Source organism: Sesamum indicum, linkage group LG5 (genome assembly GCF_026168435.1).
Source record: "Sesamum indicum cultivar Baizhima isolate 11 linkage group LG5, ASM2616843v1, whole genome shotgun sequence".
Classification (NCBI taxonomy): domain Eukaryota; kingdom Viridiplantae; phylum Streptophyta; class Magnoliopsida; order Lamiales; family Pedaliaceae; genus Sesamum; species Sesamum indicum.
In genome coordinates, this window is record NC_142661.1 from 17,051,073 (window position 1) to 17,074,693 (window position 23,621).

The window sequence follows — 23,621 nt, forward strand, 5'->3', positions numbered from 1 at the left end:
AGAATGCCTTTCGTAATGACAGAGAAATATTTATCAAAATATAATTATGAATAATGATAAGAAAGTAACATTTGGGCTGGACCGGGTTCATCTACATTGGGACTACGCATATACACTATCAATTTTCACGATAAGTAAGGCCCTTTTGGCAATTATATATGTCTAGATCATTTTTTATTTTTTGTGATCTATGAAATGATTTTACAACTTTAACTTTAATTACTTCTAAATTAGGGTTTATTATACTTACATACCAATTTTTTTTTTGAAGTATACCAAGTGTCGTAAATACCTCCTTAAACTTGAAACGAACGTAGAAGACCTAACTGAGTTAACATTATAATTTAGGCTGATGTTGATGTGGTTCTCTGATGGTTAAAAATATCTGTTGAAATTTTTTGAATATTTGTGCAAAATTATACTCTGAAATGAGTAATGTGTTTATGGGCCGAAACATCCCAATAGCATAAAGGCCACGTCAACGCCAGTTTAATAGTTTTACTGATGAAGTTAAGCCTTTTAGTTACGTTTTCAAACAATAACGAGCATATGCAATATTAGGTATATTTCGAGGGCGATGAATATAATTAACCATTTGAATTATTCAAAAGCAATTTTATAGGCTGAGATTCAGACACGCAGTCCCTGCAATTTGACAAAAAAGTCGATTATTGTAAAATTCAATTAAAATTTATTACCATATAATATCGATCTCTAAAAAATCGGATCAATGTCTCGCTAAATATATACCACTTCAAAAATCATAGTTTTTTGGCATTATTTAATCTTTATTAAACATATATTTACCAAAAATAATATTCCAAGAAAAAAGAAATTTGGGAATGTTTTGTTTGAAAATAAAGCAAGGAAGGTCCGAAAAGATGGGGGAAGCCATAGAGAAATAGAGCGCCAGAGTGTATAAAGAGCAAAATGAGAAGCCAAGACTTAATCTATCCTAATTTTATTCACAATAAATTCTCATTATTCCGAAAACACCCCCCCGTTTACATTTCACACCTCTTTCTAAGGGGAGAAAACAGCTAACCGTCGGAACACACCGAATCCTCCTCCGAAGCTCCCTCCACCATAGTATGATTCATGCTATGTTTTTCACTCTTCTCATCGTCGTCGCCTGCTGACCGCCGACAGCCTCCTCCCTCCCGCCGCCGTGTCCCCGGGTATATATTACATTCCCGATGATCGAGGCCATTTGTTTGGTTTTGATTCGCTGTTTACGTTTCAGTTTGTTTGCATGCTTCGTGAGATTGATGTGATTATTGTTTTTCTCTGTGATGCGATTGGATCTGCTATTTTGTTTAGGCATCTTCGGATTTGTTTTTTGTTTTTGTGTGGAATTTTAAGTTATTTTCTAGGTATGCCTGTCTCAGATGGATCTCTATTTTTTTTCCCTTAGTTTTTGTGTGAGGCAAATACGGATTTGTTTATATGTAGGGATTATACATCATTTGTGGATTGGTATAGAATATTGCTCTATTCGGATTTGTTTGCAGATTCTGTTAGAAAAGTGACGACGTGTGTATGGCTTTTTCTTTGCTTTGTTTATTGTTCAAATAGGAAGGTGTGTAGTGTAGAGATAGCATATATCCACGAGGTATAAAGAAATTTTTTATATCTGGCGCATTTGCTTCGTACTAATCCGAAAAATAAATGAATTTTCCTTGTAAATTATGAGCGAATCAGATATTTGGGGAAATGTTTGTTTTATGGTTGAGTAACCTTGCGATATCTGATGGTGGAGATGGTTCTTTTGATTTGGCAAAGAGAACAGAGGATGTGGCGTGATACTTGTAGTTATTAATCTCATTCATTGTACTTAATGTTTTATATACTTCTGGCCATGTGAAGGTATCTTTGCCAAGAAAGTTGTATTCACATGGAATTATTATCAAAAGGAAAGTGATCAACAATAAAATATAGACAGCAAACGGCAGTTTAAATCAAAAGCATTGTTTAGATGTAAAGCACTCCAACCTCTCGATGCCCTTCCAACCTTGTCAAGTAATCATTCTGCTTTTTGCTTGCACCGGCCGGTGATTAGAGTCCATCTTGTGTCTTAAGATAATAATCTGCTTTTATATCTGAACTGTGTGTGGATCTATAAATTGCAGTGTAGCATGATCTGATGAGACGTACTTGTGCAACAAGAATCGGAAGCGTAAGGTGTCTGTACGTGGCATTCTCATCACTCTTGTGGTAATGCTTGGGGCAATGGATGACAATGGGGGAACCAAAATCACAGGCATCAAACAAATCATTAAGTTGAAGGAATTCATTCAGAGATGGCAACATGCCACACTTGGTCCGAGGAGTAGCAATAGCCCTCGATCTGATGAAGTCTGTGGAGGCATTTCACCCGAAATTAGTTGGAGGCTGAGAAATTCAAGTGTACGCTGTGACTCAGATGAGGATAGTTGCCAGAGCCTAGAGATGCCAAGTGATGTCCCTAGAGGTTACCTTGCTGTATATGTGGGGCCGGAGCTTCGGAGGTTTATCATCCCAACCAGCTATCTTAGTGATCCACTGTTCAAGGTGCTGCTAGAGAAGGTTGAGGAGGAGTTTGGATTCGATCACAGTGGTGGGCTCACAATTCCGTGTGACATCGAGACCTTTAAATATCTACTACAGTGCATGGAAAATCACAGGAAAGGGCAAGCTGATCAAGGCAATGCAGGTTAAACTGTTTTCTGTTCAGTTTTCTTGCTATCTTTGCTTACCTGGAGTTTTCTTTTGGCACAGCTTATATTCATCAACTATTAAATGCTCATTTGATCATTCTAACTAATGTCATGGCGATTTCAACCTGATCTTTGTAAGTGAATGAAAGCTACTGAAACTATTCAGAATGTCCCCTGCGGGGCTTAAGCAGCATGTTTTAGTGTGTTTATTTTGAGGTCTAGAGGTGTATGCATTTACTCTTGTTCGACGACATTTGGCTGCAATGAGTGAACCTGATGTTTATGATCCACAATCAACACTGGGAGGATCATATGGTGGTTACAATATGATATTTCTTCTTCTTGTAAGCTACCGTATCTTGTTTTTGTCGCTGGACGTGGAAATCTAGCGATTTTGCAGCTCAAGACTCATCAGCAGTAGAGGAGTTATGAAATTAGGACGTGTCTTTGTAAGGGATGTAACATTTTTCTTTACGTTCATTTCCATTCTTGAAGACATGTATAGATAGTTTATTTTCTTTTTAGCCATCACAAGATGAGGTTTTATTTCTTAAATGAACATTCTTTTTCTCGGTTTTCCTTAGAAACATCTCATCTACATAATGATACAAAAATTACTTTTAATGATTACTTTTGAGGGCAAGAGAATAAACATAAATGAAATTTTCACGGTTAATTTTCATTTTTATTTTTTTTCTCAAGTAAAATAAGATTGATGTAGTACAAATTGATCGTGAAACGTTGGCTTTATGGTTTCTGTTTTCTGTAGAACTAGAAAAGCAAGATGAAGTCTCATAGTAAAAATGACGTGAATTCGAATTTTACAAATGGTTGATAATCTATTGTTATATATTACTTTGTTATTTCTTTATTTCGTTATGGTAGTTTTAATGTGAACTTATTGATATATTTGATTATTTTTTGATATCTAAGTGCAGAACAATATATGAACTGCACCCACAGAAAAGGAAAATGAAAAAGAAAAGCAACAAGGGGGGTTATTATTTCATCAACTAAGTTACATGGCTCATAATTTTGAAATCCTAACTTATCACCGGTCAATCTTCTACTTTCTTGTAATGTACAAATTATTCATCAAAACCAATTATGTATATGTCCTGCCAACTAATTTAGGTTAAATTATATTTTATCATCTGAATTATATTCATTTTTTATATTTTATCATCTGAATTATATTCATTTTTTATATTTTGTCATCTAAATTTTTTTGTGTTAAACCCACCATTTTATTTTTTTTGAATTTACATTTTACCAAATATGATAGTTTTTTTATTAATTTTTCAACTGGAAAAACATCGCACGTGTTATATATGTGATATTAAGAGCAATGTGATGCGATATTTTTCACATATAAATTGAATATGATGTTTTTCCGACCAAAAGTTCGACAAAAAGACAGAATTATATGATAAATTCACATATATCGAAATATAAATATTAGGCAACACGTACACAATAAACAAAAACTCTTACAAAAGTAGAAAAATACCCACTTATATGACATTCAAATCCAATACCTTCTATCAAAATCAAATTTATTAATTTGGCAGGAGCATTAGGTTATAGCAATAAGAAGTAGTAGGGTCATATCTCCTTCACTCAGTCTTTTCAAAAGATGGTATTCTGAAAAATAAAGTAAAGAAAGTCGCATTTGATTTTTGAGTAGATGTGCTACTAATAAAGTGGATTGATAATTGAATAAGTGCAAGTAGATCAATAATTAGTATAGATTTCATAAAAAACTTTGTCTTCAAATTAATTAAACCCGACCACATTAAATCAATTACATTATATTTATAATTTATCTATAATTGATTAGTCTTATTAATTTGTATGATAATTAATTTGAATTTAATTATCAAAGTGTATGATGTTAGTGTTAGTGTTGGTTATCTTCCACGTCAGAGTTTGTGGATGGAATGGAAGTGAATGAAATGGCGATTAGGTTGTCTGAACAGCCTCTGTAGGTCTCATGTCTTTCTCAGATGCAGAAAAGGAAATAATGGAATGAGGGATTTGATCACATGTCATGTCTCTTCCTTCTCTTCTTCCCTATTGGATTTTAGTGACTTTAATTCACCAATCCACATTTATCATTTTTTTGGGGGATAAATTACGGCTGCCTCTCACTATAGACGGTGATGCGTAAATTACTACGTGAATATTTTTTATAAAAAAAAGTATTTATAAATACATATATATAATTAAAATTATAATGGAAAATGACATTTTAGACAGTTCATTACAAAAATTGAATGAAAACGTAATGGAAGCTGATTAAATGGATTTGTTGCTAGACAGACGTTAAAATTAGTTGAGGGTATTTGTAATTATTTTGAATCTTTAAGTGATATAGGTGTAATTTACCCTTTCTTGTATGTAAAGGTTTCCGACTGTTTTCTTAAATTCCACCTCAAAGTTGCATGTTTTATTGAATTCCACCTCAATAAAGGAGAGTTGGTATGAGGATGATTTAGATAATTGCGATGAAATTGTGTATACGGGAAACAACTTGCTTGGTGATAAACGTGAAATTAGTGATCAAGAAATGAAAGGAGGCAATTTGGGACTTAAGGCATGTCACATTTTACTTATCATTTTCTTTGTCTTGATGATTATAGATGGAACAAAAGGACTTGTTATCCCTCTTGTCCAGATCTCGATTTGTGTAGTATGTTGTACTCCACTTGTTAGAACTCAGCAATCTTCTCATCTCTATTGCAATTGTGACCTAGAACTCATGAAAATTTGAACTGTATGGAGCAATCTGTGGCTGTTAGAGTAGTTGGTGGACATAAATGTCAAAATAGCTATGTTATACCTATGATGGCTTGTACAAGGTAGTTATATGTTTGGCCAGGAACTAAGTACATACAATCTGTCTCTTTTTGATGGATGGTACTTCATCTTGAAGGTTGTGAATTACTGGGCTGAAAAAGGTGTCTCTGGCTTCACAGTTTATAAACATAAAGGCCCCTGCAATTGATGCAACTGTCAAGGTGCATGTGTGGATCCAAGAACTCAATGGAGGTGATTTCCCGTATGTGCAGCGTGATGGTGGAAGGTAAAAAACTTGTGGCAACAACTGAAACTAAAAAAACATCAGTTGGGGTGTTATTTTTAAACTTCATTAAATACTAATGATTCCTTTGAAGTTGCTATTACATTTTAAACTATTTAAATAGGAATGCTCAACTTAACTTCCATATATGGCAATAAAATATTTCTAATCTAAGATGTATAGTCATATCTTTAAGAGTGTGTTTTGTTGGGGTGAAAAATGGTAGATTAAGGGAAGTGAAAGTAAAGTTGGATATATAAGAGTTTCGCTTAATGTTGTCCCACATTGAAGTTATTCTCTCCGTGTCTTAAATTTATAGCAATGACTCAGGACCCGATATTTCTCGACCCCAAGGAAAGGGCACAATCCACTTCAAGGAAGAGCATACTATCAGCTCCTAGAATGCCTTGGTGTTACTATAAATTTATTTTGCTTTAGCTATACTGTCTCTCGTCTAAATGCCACTGTCAAATGAATTTGCTAATTGTGAAAAATAAATTGGCCAGGTTATTAGGATCCATTCTCCAATGAGAGCCGCAAGGAAGCAAGACTGGTCTGATATACCAAGTCCAGAAACAATAAGCAGAGCTCACTCTGCTGCAGTACGCTTGAAAAAGAATCAAGCTGGTCAAGAGGGTGATCAGGGACAATTCCGCAACTGTAAAGTATGGGACACTCGGGCCCTTACGGCAGTGGACCTGTATCTGGATCACCAGATATGAGTGATGTCCGGAAGAACTCAAACTACAGCAGATGGGAGATCATGCCTTTTGAGAAATTAAGTAAAGCCGCACAAGATCATTTCACTCAGATGGAGGGCGTAGCCTTGTACAAAATGGATGGTAATAAGTTGGATGATCTAGTCTGTGTGAGGCATTCCTTGAAGTCTGAAGTGTGATAGCATCATCAGCCTTTGGCTAACTGGGAGCTGCTGCAGTTACCTCTCTTTATTGGGATCTGCAATTAGTGAAAACTTGTATCCCATTTGCTGCTGTTCAAACAGATTGTCTTGCAGTTTGCGTAGACACAGTTGACATGTTGGCTGGTGGGGTTATGAACAGCACTGGTGGTCGGGGCCATACATTATACCTCTCTTGGAAATTCATGTGTGACTTATCAAAGGATGGGCTCTACATCAGGCAATACCGAGGATGCTTTCTGAAAAAATCAGGTTTTCTGTTTAAACATGGATGTATTGAGAAAATCAGATTCGAATGTTCTGACGTGCAATAGTAATTTCAAATCAACATTGTTATCACTTGTTCTTCTTTTTTAATTGTGTCTGGCGGGGGCTTTCTCATAAGCATTTTCATCTAACAAGTGTTGCAATTAGTTGCAACATATTCTCGTGAAATATCTAAGTTAATACAGCGTTGATATGAAACTTGAATTGGATTGTTATCATTTGATGACCCACAGTGTCAGTCGAAAGGCAAGAAACAGAGCAAGACTCATTTGAATGGACTAATGATCAGGGAAGATATTTTTTGGAATGATGGGGTGGTCTTGGAAAATAAAAGAAAAAATCTAGCAGATGAGGGACACAAGCTAGAGATATCCTGGATCGTTGAACTCCCACTCAGCCTCAGGGGTTCCTTATCCAAATCCTAAATATCTTTGCCACTCATCAGACTATAAATAGAGGAAGGGTGAGCGAGTGAGTCTCAAGATTCAAACCTAAAATCAAAAAATGCAGACTGCTTTAACCTTATCATCATCTCCCCTTGTGCCACGTGCACCTCCCCGAAAATTGATCACCAGCTCTCCACCAAATCCAACCAGGTTTGCTTCAATCAGATCAAATGCTCTGGCAGTCAACTACAGCTCCACCATCTCGTAAGTGCATTAATTTAGTCCCCTGTTTTTCTGTAGCCAAAACACAATATATAATGTCCATGGCACCCATTTTCATCTTCATCCATCTTCCATTCCATCTTTTGGCTAGTGTTTTTCCAGCAGAAGCATGTGAAACAATTGGCGGAGATACGTGTCTGGCAGACATATATCCTGAAGTGAAGCTAGAAGCAGAAGCTAAGAAACCAAAGACTGTATCAGAGGCAGTTGAGAGGGAGTATTTGGAATACACAGATCCAAGGACGTAAGAATCCCAATAATTGCACATATACATATGTATAATATTCCAACAAAATAATAGATATACATAATTGCAGGGTGCTGCTGGGCGAGGCTTGCGATGTCCTCGGAGGAGAATTCTGTAACCCCCCATACCAGATGGGAATCTGCTAGAAGCCGCTTAATAATTTGCTGTGTACAGATATCATAGATGGATGGATGTATTAATGTGCAGTTTCTGCATAGATATATATGTATAATATAAGCAGCTTTCCTTCATCACATAAATTTATACAGCTGAGATGGTCGTGTTGTTATTATTATTACATGACAAGAAATTGAGGCATTGATCAGAATAGCAATTAGCATACAACAAATAGTAACATTCTTGTGTTCTTTCTTGTCTAAGAGAAGGGGGGGCCTTCCTACCTGTCACTATCAGGCTGTGGGTGTGATGAATGTGAACTCAAACAGGAATTGGACACTTAAGATTAACCGTAGAGGAGGGAGTATTTTGGTTTTGGGTTCTTGGCCTGACACATACTGCTAATGCACCCATTTCGGCATACATCAAAAGAAACTTATGAATGAAATGGAAGAAAGATGGAAGGTGTGGAATTTGATTTCATGTATATTAAACAGCACAACAAATGAATGAAATGGAAGAAAGATCAATTAAGGAGATCTTAGACCACCAAACACACCTCATTTATGAAATACCATACCATATTCCACCACCCTACTCAGAAAAGAATTACTAATTTATGGAGTATGAATCAGATGCCCTTCTGTTGTTCCACCAACTCAATTCACTCAGCAAACAAAACCCGCCCAACTCAAATTAGGAAACTTCATTCCATCACAAGTCTTTCAAGGACCACATAATCGCATAAATAAATTGACACAACCATTCTGATTTACAACCTGCTCATGCTTAACTACTTCTCCTACATACTACCATCAGTGCACTCTGTTGTTGCTTCACCGATGCTGATCCAACAATCAAGATTGACAAACTTCTGATAACACCACGTTGGTCCTTGAGAAAAAGTCCAATTCATGACGTGGTGGTGCACTCCACTCCTGTCCAACCTACTCAAGATCTAGCGAGGCTGCACAGCACATCGTTTGGATGTCTGTTTAGAAAACAAGATTAAACCTATATAACACCATGAAACCCACCAGAATCCAGAAGTGCTGCTTTGATCTGCTCCGGCAGAACCTCCTCACCTTCTCTGCATTGCTGACGAGCCACAAAAGTAAAGTCGGTATTACATTCTACAACCAAGATTATTGATGATATTTCAGTACTCTCAATTACAACTGATTACACACTCGACAGACTGTTCTAGTTTATCACGCATTAGCTCAGGAAATCTCAACGGGCTTAGCTGGATCACAAACTTAAAATGCCTTCTCCATGTGCTACATTCACTAAAATGTTGGATACAATGGTCCATAATTGAGATGATTTCACCTCTTCAAGTTTTTTTTCTTTCAGGGGGTGGGAAGGCATGCAAACGTACTGAAAGGGTCAGATTTTTAAAACAGCATGGTGAGAAGTGCGACTCAAAAGAACCAGACTAGAAAATATATGGATACTACTGGTAGATTGTAATGTTTGTACACCAAACATTCGAAGCACAATACAAATTGTTCAGCAACTTTATTTTTTATTCAACTTGTGCGCATTCAAAGAGGACTGAACAACATCCACAACTAATGTTTTTGAATTGGCTTTTGATGACAAGGACTGAAATAGTTACTGGACGCCAAATGAAGGCTGTCCAATAAGAGCCTCATCTCAGTTCTTTGTTTCTGCTGCAAACCATATTAGTTGATAGTAGAAGAGATAATATGTATATTTGGATTTGTGTTTTGAGATAATTTAAAATAAGTATTGTATGTTTAATATTGTATTTTGAGAGACAAAATTATTGTTCATTGTCAAATCATGTCTTTTCTATATACATTTTATGTATATGCGTGCATATATATATATATATATATGTATGTATTTATGCTAAATAGTTAAAAACGCCCAGATAAGGTATTTTTGTATGATGACAAACAATTGCGTATGTTTTGACTCATTTCGGAGATAATTTGAAAATGAAAACAAACATAGTGTAAGGGTTTCTTTATCATTCAAGGGGTGTACTCGTCTCAAACAAAAATTACCTTCAAATTCAATTGACAAGGTGGCCTACTTAAAGTATATGTAACAGCTTGTCGAAAGTAATACCTAACACTTAAAATTGATATTGACCTAAGCAAAAGGCGAAAAGGTATGTCAAGAGAACATAGTAAAATCATGAGTACCTCACTGAAAGAGCAAAGAATGGAGTCATTACATGAGACGACCTACATAATTAGCCCAAGGATATTTGCTCTTTAGCTGTGGCCATTTCACAAATAACTGATCAGCCATCCGTAGTTTGTAAAGAAGCAACCCACTCAGAGATAGCCTCCTAACTCTAGCAATGCTCTCAACATAGAAAATGGACGACCACCTAATCCCAAAATCCTGGAAGCAGAGCATTATAATTTGATCAATCATCATATTCCAATTTCCTAAGATAACCTATGCATTCTATTCAATGCACCAAATAATGGCCCTTTAAAGCGGAAAAAGAAACTGGCTAGCAGAGTTGTCCAAACCTTGAAAAAGAAAGCAATTACACAAAGTGGTATACAAGTTCCAGGCCCATTGTGCTAGTAAAACAAGTAGTCAATCACATAGAATGAAGAAAAAAGTTGCAAACAAACAATAGTGCAGTGAAAATACAAATAGCATTACCAGTTGAGGTCTGATCTTGATCATCAGCCACAATGCATGGGTCAAGGCAATTAAAGTTGTGCCAACTGAAGTTATGTAGGACTGACCAACCTCACGACTTGGGTAAATTTGCATAAAATGACAAGTTCCTACCAACCCAGCCTCTGACTAAACATAACAAAAAGAAATGAAATGTGCTTCATGAAATAAAAAACAATTATAAGGAGACAAAATCCAATGATAGTCAAAATGTTTGATGCGCCTCATTTCTTTCTGCTGATATCTCAATCATTCCCAAAATGAAAATTCATCCTGAATGCAGAGTATGTAAAGCTGTAGTATTTTCCAAAGCAGAAAATTCAGGTTTCCAGCCATCTCGGCTAGTTTTTTTCATAAAAGTCTGACATTGCTAGGTGGACTGGTTCAGATGGGGATAGATAGATCAATGTTTACCTATAGGGATTAATTTCGCAATCTATCCTTTTTCTTCTATTTACCTTCATGTATTACTTTCACGATGTACTTGTTCTATTACGTTAATGCCCCCTTCTATTTGTACAATTTACAATACGCATATGCCCACCGCTCCTGCCCGTCTCCTCGTCATTTCCCTTCCCTCTCTTTCCCCAATTTCTGTTTTAAGCTGGTTTTTTGCCGAAAGGGGATCCTCCCACCGATCCGTTGTATTGGACGAATTCATCCATCGTCTTCACCGTAAGCTTATCATCCTTTCCGAACTTGTCCAACACCTTGAAATTTAATATCAATGCTTTGGAGGTTTTAGTGGACCAATCTCATAATAGGCCATAATTAAAAATGCATTAACCTAATTAACCAATTCAAAATAAATATATATAAATATTTTATATTTTGTCTTGAATCAACTTATCAAAATTTAATATAAGTCTATTATGATTTTATTATTTTAAAAATATTTCAAAACTCAAATTTATGATGAAAAATTAATTTAAAAATTCAATTGTTATGTAGTTTATTCAGATTTGTAATTATACTTAATTTCAAAAATTGGTGTGAATAAATATGATGTCCTCTATTCCATTATTGTACTTGACTACAAACATCCTTCAAAATTATTGTTTTTGATATCCAATTGATGCATGTGGGAAGAAATATGCGAATCGCAGAGGGCCCCCCCCCCCCACCCCACCCCACCCCACACCACATTGTGACTCCTACCAATATCTAGTCACCGTAATAATAATTATTAATTAGTTATATATATATATATATGTGTATTTTTATCCAATTTTTTTTATTAATATTAAAAATCTGGTGAATTTTGACTGACAAAAAGACTTATTTGTCAACGACAGTCCTCAATGTGTAGATCTTGCATTTCATTTTATAGGATCGATAATTACATATTTTTTTCAATATCGATAATTATAAAATAAGTCCCTCAACAATATTTAAATTAGAATCAATGATAAAATAATAAATTACAATCAACTTATATAAATAAAATAAATATTTAAAAATTTAATAAAATTCAAACTTAAAATCTCATATTTATTAGTATTTTTAGTGTAGAGAGAACTCTAAAAAAAGTATAATTGTTCATTATGATTAATTATTATAACGAAAAGAAAAAAATCGTGACAAATACAAACCAATCAGGATTTTGCAACAGCTAATGAGCATTGTTTCTGCAAGCGTAGCCAAAACATTAGTTATAGTTAAAAAAATACTTTGTCTATGGGTAGAAATCATGGGAATTTGATTAATCGTGGTAAAAATTTAAATTTTTGCTTTGATTTTATTAACCACAGTTAATGGTATTGATTTAGCATGATTTTATCCTAATTAAATTTTAACGAATCAAATCAAATTTTTTTTTTTGAAAGGAAAATCATATCAATTTCAAGCATAATACATTTATTATATAAATAATTAAATTTTGACTAAAATTAATTGGATTAGAATTTCCCCTCAAAATCATGTGGTGTCGTTTTCTCGGACACATTATGGCCCCCTTTACGTGCGCAATTGGGTCGCACTTTTTTCACTAATCAACTTATCATCTCTGTCTATTTTGCCAGGTGCATTTAACTTCCCCACTTTCTTTTTTTATTTTTAATTGTTTTTTGGCTTTAATTTTATTGTAATTAGTTATTTTATTCCTCATGGCTTTTATAAATAGATTTAGTTTTATAAATAAATTTGAGATCATGAGTTCAGATTATATTTAATGTATGGGTATTTATCTCAATTTATATGAGTTTATTATAATTTATTTTATAATTCTTTATTAGGTAGATGTACTAATCAAGTCGATGTATTTCTTAGTTTTTCAATTATTAAAATATTGACGTAATCACGTAGCGCGTACTGAAGTCCAATAGCACCACAATGGTTGAAGAATTTTCGATAAAATTCTAAAATTAAAAGAGGACTACCCTGCAAAACAAAGATTTAGCTCTTTGATCTCAAGTCAGTGAATCTTTTATTAAATATATAAAGGAAATGCTTGAAATAATGTGAGATTAATGATTGAATATGCTTACAAGATGATGAAATTTGTGTATACTGATGAGAGCAAGAGCATGAGATATATGTTATCAAGATGACTAAATAGAGTGTCCATTTGTATAGGTGTGCAGCCCAAGATTTGGGAAGTAGTTTGGCAAATGATATACTGTTGGAAAGCTGCTCGCATTAGCTAATAACCAAAAAAAAAGGGATTTGAGATTTAGAAAGTGTTATGACCGTTTAAGGAGGTCTTGCCAGCTCCATCCAAGAATCCGAGAATCGATTCACCTGCTGCTTGAGAAGTTTATTTCACTCAGATTACTTGGTCAGTTCGAACTCTTTTTAATATGACTTATCATAGATACCAGTAACCTTGCTCATGGCCAGCAGGACCTGACATATTAGACTGGAAGGTAAGAGTTTACTACCTTAGCTTTGGGTTTTCAGAAAAAATAGTCGAGGGGGCATCATCAGTACTGTTTTAGAAAAGATGATCATTTTAATGTAGTATCCAATAAAAACAAATTTAACTTTGAATTTTACTGGAAATATTTAAATTTGAGGGAAAGATTCCATATAAAAGTCTGAAAATAAATTTTATATTAGGTGAATTTCAAATCTACATGTTTTTTAGATAGAAGCAGTAATTATATTGTTACATCAGTATTTGAATAAATTGAGCAATACATCGATTTAATTAATATTTTAATAAAACTAAGAAGTATAATAAGTTAAAGTAAACTTACAAAAAAATAAAATAAGCTCCCACACATTCTGACGAGATCCAGACTCAAGACCTCAAAATAATATATAGATACCCTTCTCCTTTTCAATCTCTCGTCCATTTCACCTTTTTCAATTTCACTTTGTTCTGTCACCTGAAAAAATAGCAGGATAGTGAACCGCACGAGGGACCGTGGGCTTGTTGATGGGGGCCACGTTAAGTTGGGCCCAAAAGGCAGATTTGCAGGCCCACACACATGGGCTGGTCGTCTACCACTCTCCGCAACCACATAACTAATCATGCATTTGAATTACAATTTTTCCATTATCTTTTTTTTTTCAAAAGAAAAATAGATAATGAAACAATCTATTATTCTTTTCCATGTAAACATCATTACCCGAAGAATAAATATTTAAAAAATTAAGCACATATTAATTTGTGCATCTATCCCCTTTATTTTTTGCAATAGAAACAACATCTCACGCATACAGTGGGGTTTGAACTTATAATCTGAAATAAAAATATTATTGAAAATTTATATTTTTAGGTTAATTTTTACGTGCATATTTTAGACTTCAAAATCATTAAAAAAGTTTCAAAATATATGTTACTTATGTGTACAATTAAACCTAAACTATTTTAAATTATTATTTTAATTTATAAAAACATTAATTTTGTAGTTGTGTGTAAGTATTAATAAAATATACACATGTTTTATATATGTATAATATGCTTCATATAAATATAAATAAAATATATAAATAATATTAAAAGAACCAAATTGAGACCAAAACACCAAGATTTGGGATGACCAAATGATGGATTCAGATGGGCTGGACTTGAGGCATTACCATTTCTAATTAATGAACATAAATAAGTATTTTATTTAATATCATATGTAACAAATAGAATGGAAATATATAGGAGTTTGGTGCATTTTAGGTGGACATGAAACGGAAAAAGATAAGGGAGGGGGAAGGAAGGTTAGGTGGTATCTAAGGTTGGCTAATTGTTGTTGTTAGGGTCCAAAAATCATTGTTGCTTGCCAAATTTGTGTTTGCTGCCAACTATTAAAGACAAAAAAACAGCTCTTCCCCTTGCTTTACCAACATCCCCTAATTTAATAACTATCAACATTTCAGATATTACATATCAATTTAATATTATTTCAACACTAATAAAATTTCTTAATTAGGACATCATGTACTTTCTATTAATTAAAAAAAGGTAAATTACAATGGGCTTTCTTAAAGTTTGTTATAATTACGATACTCCCTCATTGTTTGATAAATTACAAATATCTCTCTGAAATTAATTGTCGTCTTATAAGTACCATCGTGACAACCTAACATAGGAGGTATGATAAAGTTTATCTCAAGCGATGCCACGAAAAATATTAGTGTACGGTAAGAAACTTCTTAGAAGGAATAAGTTAGGTCATATTGCACCAAATATATTGTAATAATACTATTACACTTGTTATGTAATTAATTACTCATTTATTCCTGTAACGGCACAACATTACATATAATTTGATCTACATTTTTGAGTGGAGTGGATGGGCAGCCCTTAAGCGTACGAGGTCATAAACAACGTTAAGGGCAGCTTGGTAAGGAAGTAACGCGTTACAGATACAGATATTCTTAGCTACCAAATGCGTATATGTATATGTATTGTGGAACATTTCTTTCTTGTGTCGTGTCTGTCATCCACCAATTAATAATAATTAATAATGTAAAGTCGTGTTCCATGTCTAACAACAAACAAAGAGAGCGTGTGTGAGTGTTAAGAGCGAGAGATAGAGAAGATTGAATCACGATTCACGAGACCTACCTACTTTCCCTAACTGCCCAATCATTACTCTTATCCACCCCCACCGTTTTAATTTGGATAAATTACGATCTTTTTTTAGATTTATCATATTTATTAATAATTTTTATTATTTAAAAAATTATAAATATATTTTTAATATTTGATGAAATCATGTAATTTTTAAATGAACGTATAAAATCGTCATAAAATAATTTTTTGACCTGCAATAAATTTGTAATACATTAATTGGGATAAATATAAATTTTCATTCAACTTTTGTGCCAATGTTAGCAAATTTCGTCTATTTTATTAATAGCGGGATCTATTTATTGGATGAATACAAACCTCAAAGATACTAAGGACATGATTGATACGTAGGAATGAAATTAAGTGGGAATGTAATGAATAAAACATTTGAATAGCAATCCTATGATTGGAATACATAATAAATTAAAAGGTAGTAAAATTATCATTTCTTAGTTGATTCCATTCACATAATTGATAATTAAAAAATAATTATGAATAATGTATAAAATTATTTTTTAACAAATTTGCTCTTATGTATTTTTTTAAAAATATTTATTCACATTTTATTGAATATGTTGAATTCAATTATACGACAATAATGTCTTCAGAAGTGCGTACGAAGGTTATAAGCAATATATAAAACATCTTATATATTATTGAATATATATATAAAAACTATTTATTTACGAAATAAATAATTATTACCTCGTTAAATATATAAATTATATTTTTTCTACAAAAATATAAAAAAAAATGATTCGAAAAATCAAATGGACTAATTTTATCTAATCAGTGCATCTACTATTATTTATTAGTACTCAGCTAAAGAAAATTTTGAAATTAATAAAATAATAAAATATCAAAGTAATATCACTTTTTTCTTACCATGCATGCATGATTATTTCTTGATAACAGATACAAAAAATACTCAAATTTAATAACAATAAAAATTGAATATTAAAAATTAATACAAAAAAGAAAAAAAAATTCATTCTCTAAATGTTGGGAATAGCTAATACCATAGTTGTAGAAGACTCATGGGAATACGCATTCCCATACCTAGAGAATACCAATCAAGATATAGGAATGAACTTAGGAACGTTCATTCGATTCCCACTCCATTCCTACATACCAATCATACCCTAAATATAATTTATCAAACTACAAAGAATTTACGTGTAATTGTTCCAATCTTAGAGAATGACGTTGTAGTTATCTGAAATTGATTTAATTTATATGCAAGGCTTTGCTTTAAGATAGTGGGGATCAATATTTTTAGATCTTTGCTTTATGAAATTTTTAAAATAATTTTAATATTAAGAAAATTCGATGCATTTAGTCCTCTACTTTATGGGATCTTCAAAATAATCCCAAAATTGAGAAAACTCGGCATTTGGTCCTCTGCTTTGTGGGGTTTATGGAACTAAATGTGTTTAGTTTTTTTCAATTTTGGAACCATTTTAAAAATTCAATAAAGCATATGACTGAATGTGTCGTGTTTTTTTTTTTTCGATTAGATCATTTTGAAAATCACATAAAATAGAGAAGTAAACGTGTTGAACCCCATATCCTGTGAGACTAAAAGTGTAATTTCGCGGATATGCGTACTAGAGCGTCTGTGAAATATTATAAAATTTATCACTAACAAAAAAAATATTGTGCTCTGATCTTAATCGACGAGCTTAGATTCAATGTTCGAATCAGACTCCACACGCTACTAAACCTCATTAAATTGTCTATTTTATTTTAATTGAAGCAAAAAAGAGAATATATAATTTTAAAACACACACACAAAATATATAATATATATTTGATGCAGCTGAGTTTATTAATATTTAGTGGTCCAGCAATATTTTGTTTGACCGGCTGTCCAAAGAACATATAGAAAAGAAAAAGAAACATTTGGGACGTTGTCGTTTCTGAGTCATCCATTTGTTTAAACTATATTAGGCTTCAAAGGAATCTAATCCTCTACCAACTTATGCTTTAACCTATTACTTAACTGCATTTACCAACTTTTTTCATTTCTTCTTCATCTTATTCAACTGTGTTGATTTTGTGTTACATCGCTCGTCTTTTCAATTAATTGTCTGTTGTATTTAACCCTTCATTTTTATTAATTCATAACCCTTTTTTTATGAAGTTGAATTAATTACATTAGACTCCCTAAAAAGATGTAAAATTACACTTTTTTCTATAAAACTTTTAAAATTACATTTACACCCTCTTTGAAAATTCTGCATTTATATCTGATATCCTTTCGTTAGGGTTCAGAGAGAAAATGTTGACAATCCAAAAAAAATATTATATAAGTTTTCAATTTTGCCCTTATTTAACTTTTCCATATTTTAATTTTTTCCTTTATAAGTATAAAATTATTGGGTAAACCTATTTGTGTTATGAAAAATAGACAAACAATCCCCTTATAAAAAATAAAATAGCAATTTACCTCCCTATATTTTTAAAATTGAAACAACTTACCTCCTTAGTCAGGGGCTAAATTGCTTCAATTTTAAAAATAAAGGGGATAAATTACTATTTATTCTTCATATGGGGATAATTTGCTAATTTTTAATATTTAGAGGAGGTAAATTGTATTAAATCCTAAAATTATTTCGTGAGAATAGTAAATGATATGTTAAATTAAAAAATATTTTTTTTTCTTAACGACAGTAATTTCGTCCAAATCATAACGATGAGGGGTGCAAGTATAATTTTAAATTTTTTTAAAAATAAAGTGTACTTTCACACATTAAAAAGAGTTTAAGTATAATTAACTCTATTAAATATTAATAACTTGTGGGTTAGCAAAATGGACGTGGTCTCCCATGAATGATTATTTTTGTTATTATACAAACTTTATCTTCACGTCTACTACGTATTATATATATATATATATATATATATATATATCTTCATTAAAACTCAACCACAACTATATATGATTACACCAAAAAGGTCTCACTTTCCACGCCCCTATTATTAATAATAACTACTAAATTAAAAGGCAACAATTTTAGCATATAAAAAGATAGTGTAAAGTTAGTATCGCAATATCAATCATCTCCAGCTACACCACATTTAAAAAGACGTGGACCCCTCCAGTGAAAATATATAAAAAAAGTTATTTTAATATTTAACTCGAGAACGTTGTAAAAGTTAAATATTTATTGCTGTAGAAAATATAATTAATTAAATTTATATGTACTTTTTTCATTCAATAAATTTTAAGAATTTGATATAAGATTGGTTTAATGAGTAAAAGTATGATTCGATTCGTAAAAAGTTAATAAATTATTTGATTGTGCAGTTCATACTCAAGGGGCTGACGCTGAACGGGACAGTAATAGCTATTTGAGACTTCTTTTGTGAGATGTTTTTTTAGAATAAAATTATATGAGTTGTGTAAAGAGAGAATGAATGATGTTTCGTACAATAGAATATCGATCGAGCTACATGACATGTCAATATATGGTATGATAAAGAATAAAAATTAAACCCCAAATACATTTATGAATAGGACAAGAAGTTGAAATAAAGATTGATAGCAGCATCAGTTACAAACACTGAAAAATATTAGTACATTGCCCATTAGGCCCTTTAACAAATCAAGATTAGCCGTGTGAAATGGGTCAATCAATCCTCGCCGTTGAAATGACGAACCAATTTTGCCTCTGAATGTATGATAATTCTACACCGCTAATCATCACGGATTATTAACAATGGGGAAAAGATATCGAGAAATATACAGCTATACACCAAATATGGGGATGACCACACGCAATCGCACCCCGATTTCCGTTACTTTTTTCAGTTATTAAACACCAGCCGTCGCCGTTACCGCCGCGGTGGTCGCCGTCAGCAGGCGTAGAACTCCACGAGTTCGTCCAATGACTCCGGCTGAGGATCGGCATTCTCGAGCATCCAGAGGAGGTGCTCGAAGAGAACCACCTCGCACCCGACGGTGACCGAGTCCTCGTCGTCGTGCCGCTCGACGAGCTCGCGGAAGACGGGGTGGTCCATGACCTCGGAGCTGATGAGGTAGCGCCGCCGAGACTTGCCGACGTAGACTGGGTGAAGGTCCTTGCCGGCGGTGGCGAAGGATTCATCATCGGAAGAGTGATTGGCGGCGATCGAGCTGGCGTTGGAATTTGCGCGGCCAAGCTTGAAGGACTGCATTTTCTTGAGGACGGACTTGATCTTTGTGAGCTTGCCTCCCTTCGCCATTGTTCAAATTGAGGGCGTGTTTGGTGGAGAGGTTTTTGTCGTTGGAATGGAGAATTGTTGTTGGGGTTTTGAGGGGTTTGAGAAATGGAGAGGAAGGTTCGCTATATATAGGTGGGGGGGGGGGGGGGGGGGGGACGGGGGTGGTGTTGGCGCTGGCCGGGGTAAAACTGTGAAAGATAAGAAAGCGTGGAGTAACATTAAATGGGTCGAACAGGTGGGCCCTAAGGCTTTGTTTGGACTTGTTGAGGCAAAACCATCTGCGGCTTTTGAGTTTCGGCTCTTCTTCATTTGTTACAACAATTTAATTTAAGCGTTTTATTAACTTTTCATTATAAATAGGGCAAACAGCCAAATTGTAATTTTATGAACTCAGAGGTCGTCGGTTTAAAAATCGGTTTATGCGTGGAATGTTATTTTTTACTGAATAGCAGGTGTATTATTTTATTGAATAATAAATATTAATTAGATTTAATTTATTTAATATTATTAATTAGAGTATGATTGTTGTAATATTTTTTGTTAAATATTGTTATCCGATATGAATTGTTGTAATCAATTTAATTTTAATTAATAATAATTTATTGCTCTTAATTTAAAATAAATAGGTAAATTACATACGCTTCTATGATATTTGTCGTAATTATAAATATTTTATTATTATTTAAAACTTATAAATACTTTTTTTATTAATGACCATTTAGTAAATCTATTTTGTCATGAGGAGATATTTGTTAAATAATTAATAATACCAGGAGTGTATTTATAATTTTTCAAGTAACGATAAGGTTATTGTAACTATGACAAACCTTAGGAGAGTCCGTTGTAATCTACTCTTATGACTAATATAAAATAAGTATTTTTTTAATTTACATTTTTTTTCAAAATGTTTGAATTAAAAGCTTTAACATTTTGTCATTCGGACTATGACCGTTTTTACACTTTGATATTTTATTTTTTTCGTGTCAACTTACCATCTCAATTTTATGAGATTTTGCACTTTAACATTTATAACTATTTTTCAACCAAGTTTTTTATCGAAAAAACATCACATGCAGTGCACATATAATATTTAAGGTTACGTGATGGACTATTTTTTTTTACATATACACAGCATGTGATGTTTTTCGGGCAGAAAAATCAACTAAAAAAAAGGCTCATATATGATAAAATAAAAATTTTACAAAGCGAAGATGGTAAGTTAACAAAAAAAAAAGTTTAAATCAATAGAAAAGTATAAAAATTGGCGTAATTCAAATGACAAAATATAATATACCCAATTTAATATAATATCTAAAAAGTTATGATTGGAATAATTAAAGGGTAATTGATCACCAAAAACCCAATTAAGAAATGGAAGTAAGCATGTCAATTGTTGTGGCATATGGTGAGGTGATTAGAGACGTCTTAATCACAAAATTCAATGCAATTAATAATCAATTAAATTAATCACAAAAGTCCACACATAATAATAAATTAGATTTCGGTGGTTGGGGCCCATACCTCCAATATGGGTGGCTTAATTTGTTCTTTTTTCTATTTTGTTCCTATTCACATTTAATTTTTATTTTTTTAAATTAAAAGAAAAAGAGCAGTTTGGTATGTAATTTACAATTTAATTTATGTGATTAAATTAAAAGTTGTTGGAGTTAGTGAAAGCGACAGACATGTGCGACCACTCTTCCAATTATTTATATATTTATAATCAAATTCACACTATACTTTTTTAATAACCGATTTCGGAACTTTTCTCCATCCCAAAGAATTAAGTAATAATCATATATGCCCATCTCTTTCTAGATTAAACAGTAACTACCAATTTTATTTTATTTTTTATTTTATAGGAATTTCGATAAAAAAAAATATAGGAGAACAACAACTACTAGTATATGAGCAGCAGACAGATTTAGATCTTGATTTTTGACTGCAGTATATCAGATATAGGAATTCTAGTCGATGTATAATGGTGTTGACACAGTTCTTCTCGGCAGACTTGTAGGGTGCCGCTTGTTGGAAAATAATGAATGGTAAATTTATTCTGATCAGATCAAATTATTACAAGTGATTTGTTATGATGTATGAACACATGGCAGCTTATGACGCGTGGATGATGGTTGATGGCATTTATTCATCGTTCAACTGTGTTCAGTCAACCGCATATGTTGGATCACTGAAGTTGCGTGTTCTTTGATTGAAATGATGTGTCTATTATGGTGAAATGGTGTGTTTGTTCTAGGGAACGGTATGTCCGTTAGGATGAAATAATGCGGCCATTAAGATCAAAAGTCATAACATTTAATAAAGATCGTTTTTAGTGGACGTCTGGCATCAAAATGGAGCAGTAATTCTATTAAAAATAAAGAGTCCAACTCTTATGTCGACTTTCTAATACACAACTATTGATAATCACTTCAATTTTCACAACATCACTCAATGCTTTCCTATTTTTTATTACCCCAAAAAAGAAAAAAAGAAAGGAAGAAAAAGGTCAAAAATGGTATAACATAAAGTAGGTGAGGAATAATACTGTTAGTTAGTAATTAGGTCAAATGATTCTTTTTAATTCCTGATATTCTTAAAAATTTGCATTGATTTAGTAGTCCTTTTTTTATTTTATTTCTTAAAACTACTCTGAAAATGAATGTGGACCAATTTATTTATAATTTCAATTAATAATTCATATTAAAATCAAGAGAAAAATAGTTTAGATTAATGTTAGTGAGGGCAAACTCTAAACTGGGTCTTGGAGCCTTTTTCTTTTTTTTTTAAAAAAAAAAAAAGTATTTAATTAAGAAGTCAACTAAAAGCTACCCAAAAAAAAAACAAAATGTGGAAAAACAAAATTCTGAAAATGAGTGTTTGAATTTTTTTTTAAAAAGTACTTATCAGTTTTAGTTCAAATTAAATTCATTAGAGTGTTTTTTTAATTTTTTTTTTATTTATGCTTTTAGATAATGAAAATTATGCAGCTTTAAGTTGTAACTTCAAATTATAGATCATAGCGACAACTTTTGCAACTTGTTGATAAGATAAAAAATATTTTAAAATTCTTTATGGGAAACAGACCAAAATTTTCTTTTTTTTTCCCCTTCCCTCTCCCTCTCCCTCCCGCGACTCTTTGATTGATATTTTTTTTTCTTTCTTAATTCTACAGCGTCAATTTTGTTTTATATTTCAACTTCCAATTTTTACTACAGTTGAAATTGCAGGTTCGTTACAAAACTTATTCTCACCATAAAAGCAAAGTTTTGCATCTGACGTTGTTTTTATCCTATTCTTTTCGCGGTATTTGCATATACTTCCAAATTTTATCAAGAATTCTTTAATAATCTAGGAATAATTTTTTCTTACCATAATACCTTAATTTGGGGATTTTCGATGATAGTTATATTTAAATTACCATATTTTTTTAGTTGTAGGAGTACATTATCAAAATTAATTTCAATAAGATTAAAATGATTACCTCTTAGAGTTAGTGAACTAAAATTATAATTTTCCTTTTGTGATATTAAGGAAATGTATGATGTAGAAAAAGTGTAGAAGACTAGAGTGTACAGTAGGAAGAACTTGTCATCGATCACACAAACAGCACTACCCTTGTTCTTATCTCCTTAGTGCAACTTGAAATTCAATGTCCAAATTTTACAGCTAATTAACATATGAAATTCCTTAAGGAGAAAATACAACTAATTACTCCTAAGCCTCTTTTGTCTT

The 23,621-nt window shown here is 32.5% G+C and overlaps 4 protein-coding genes across 5 annotated transcripts; 2 read left to right on the plus strand and 2 right to left on the minus strand.

Annotated features, from left to right (window-relative positions):
- Window positions 1-947: 947 nt before the first annotated feature.
- Window positions 948-3,283, plus strand: LOC105161958 (protein SMALL AUXIN UP-REGULATED RNA 12). Of its 2 annotated transcripts, none has more exons than XM_011079839.3 (2): window positions 948-1,178; window positions 2,130-3,283. In XM_011079839.3, the coding sequence occupies exon 2, from the start codon at window positions 2,218-2,220 to the stop codon at window positions 2,695-2,697; it is 480 nt and encodes a 159-aa protein (XP_011078141.1). In that variant the 5' UTR covers window positions 948-1,178; window positions 2,130-2,217; the 3' UTR covers window positions 2,698-3,283. The 2 variants fall into 2 exon arrangements, with proteins under 2 accessions (XP_011078141.1, XP_011078142.1); XM_011079840.3 differs by lacking the exon at window positions 948-1,178 and adding an exon at window positions 1,928-2,019.
- Window positions 3,284-7,430: 4,147 nt separating this feature from the next.
- On the plus strand, window positions 7,431-8,139 carry CCL (CCR-like protein). The gene is made up of 3 exons (XM_011079841.3): window positions 7,431-7,614; window positions 7,724-7,876; window positions 7,950-8,139. The coding sequence occupies exons 1-3, from the start codon at window positions 7,469-7,471 to the stop codon at window positions 8,023-8,025; spliced, it is 375 nt and encodes a 124-aa protein (XP_011078143.1). The 5' UTR covers window positions 7,431-7,468; the 3' UTR covers window positions 8,026-8,139.
- A 1,837-nt stretch (window positions 8,140-9,976) lies between these two features.
- LOC105162010 (uncharacterized) lies at window positions 9,977-11,133 on the minus strand. Its single transcript, XM_088880375.1, has 3 exons — window positions 11,128-11,133; window positions 10,652-10,798; window positions 9,977-10,378 (listed from the first exon to the last, which is right to left on the minus strand). Exons 1-3 carry the CDS (start codon window positions 11,131-11,133, stop codon window positions 10,202-10,204), a joined length of 330 nt encoding a protein of 109 aa, XP_088736501.1. The 3' UTR covers window positions 9,977-10,201.
- An 8,079-nt stretch (window positions 11,134-19,212) lies between these two features.
- LOC148788177 (SAUR-like auxin-responsive protein family) lies at window positions 19,213-20,005 on the minus strand. The gene has a single exon (XM_088880423.1). It carries the CDS (start codon window positions 19,908-19,910, stop codon window positions 19,542-19,544), a length of 369 nt encoding a protein of 122 aa, XP_088736549.1. The 5' UTR covers window positions 19,911-20,005; the 3' UTR covers window positions 19,213-19,541.
- Window positions 20,006-23,621: the final 3,616 nt, after the last annotated feature.

Bases quoted from the DNA above. Each gene is read 5' to 3' on its own strand.
- LOC105161958 (XM_011079839.3), top strand. From the start codon at position 2,218: ATGCTTGGGGCAATGGATGACAATGGGGGAACCAAAATCACAGGCATC.
- LOC148788177 (XM_088880423.1), bottom strand. From the start codon at position 19,910: ATGGCGAAGGGAGGCAAGCTCACAAAGATCAAGTCCGTCCTCAAGAAA.
- LOC105162010 (XM_088880375.1), bottom strand. The intron at 10,379-10,651 runs GTAATGCTATTT...CTCTGCTTCCAG, and splicing joins TCAAGATCAGACCTCAACTG to GATTTTGGGATTAGGTGGTC.
- CCL (XM_011079841.3), top strand. From the start codon at position 7,469: ATGCAGACTGCTTTAACCTTATCATCATCTCCCCTTGTGCCACGTGCA. The intron at 7,615-7,723 runs GTAAGTGCATTA...TCTTTTGGCTAG, and splicing joins AACTACAGCTCCACCATCTC to TGTTTTTCCAGCAGAAGCAT. The intron at 7,877-7,949 runs GTAAGAATCCCA...ACATAATTGCAG, and splicing joins GAATACACAGATCCAAGGAC to GGTGCTGCTGGGCGAGGCTT.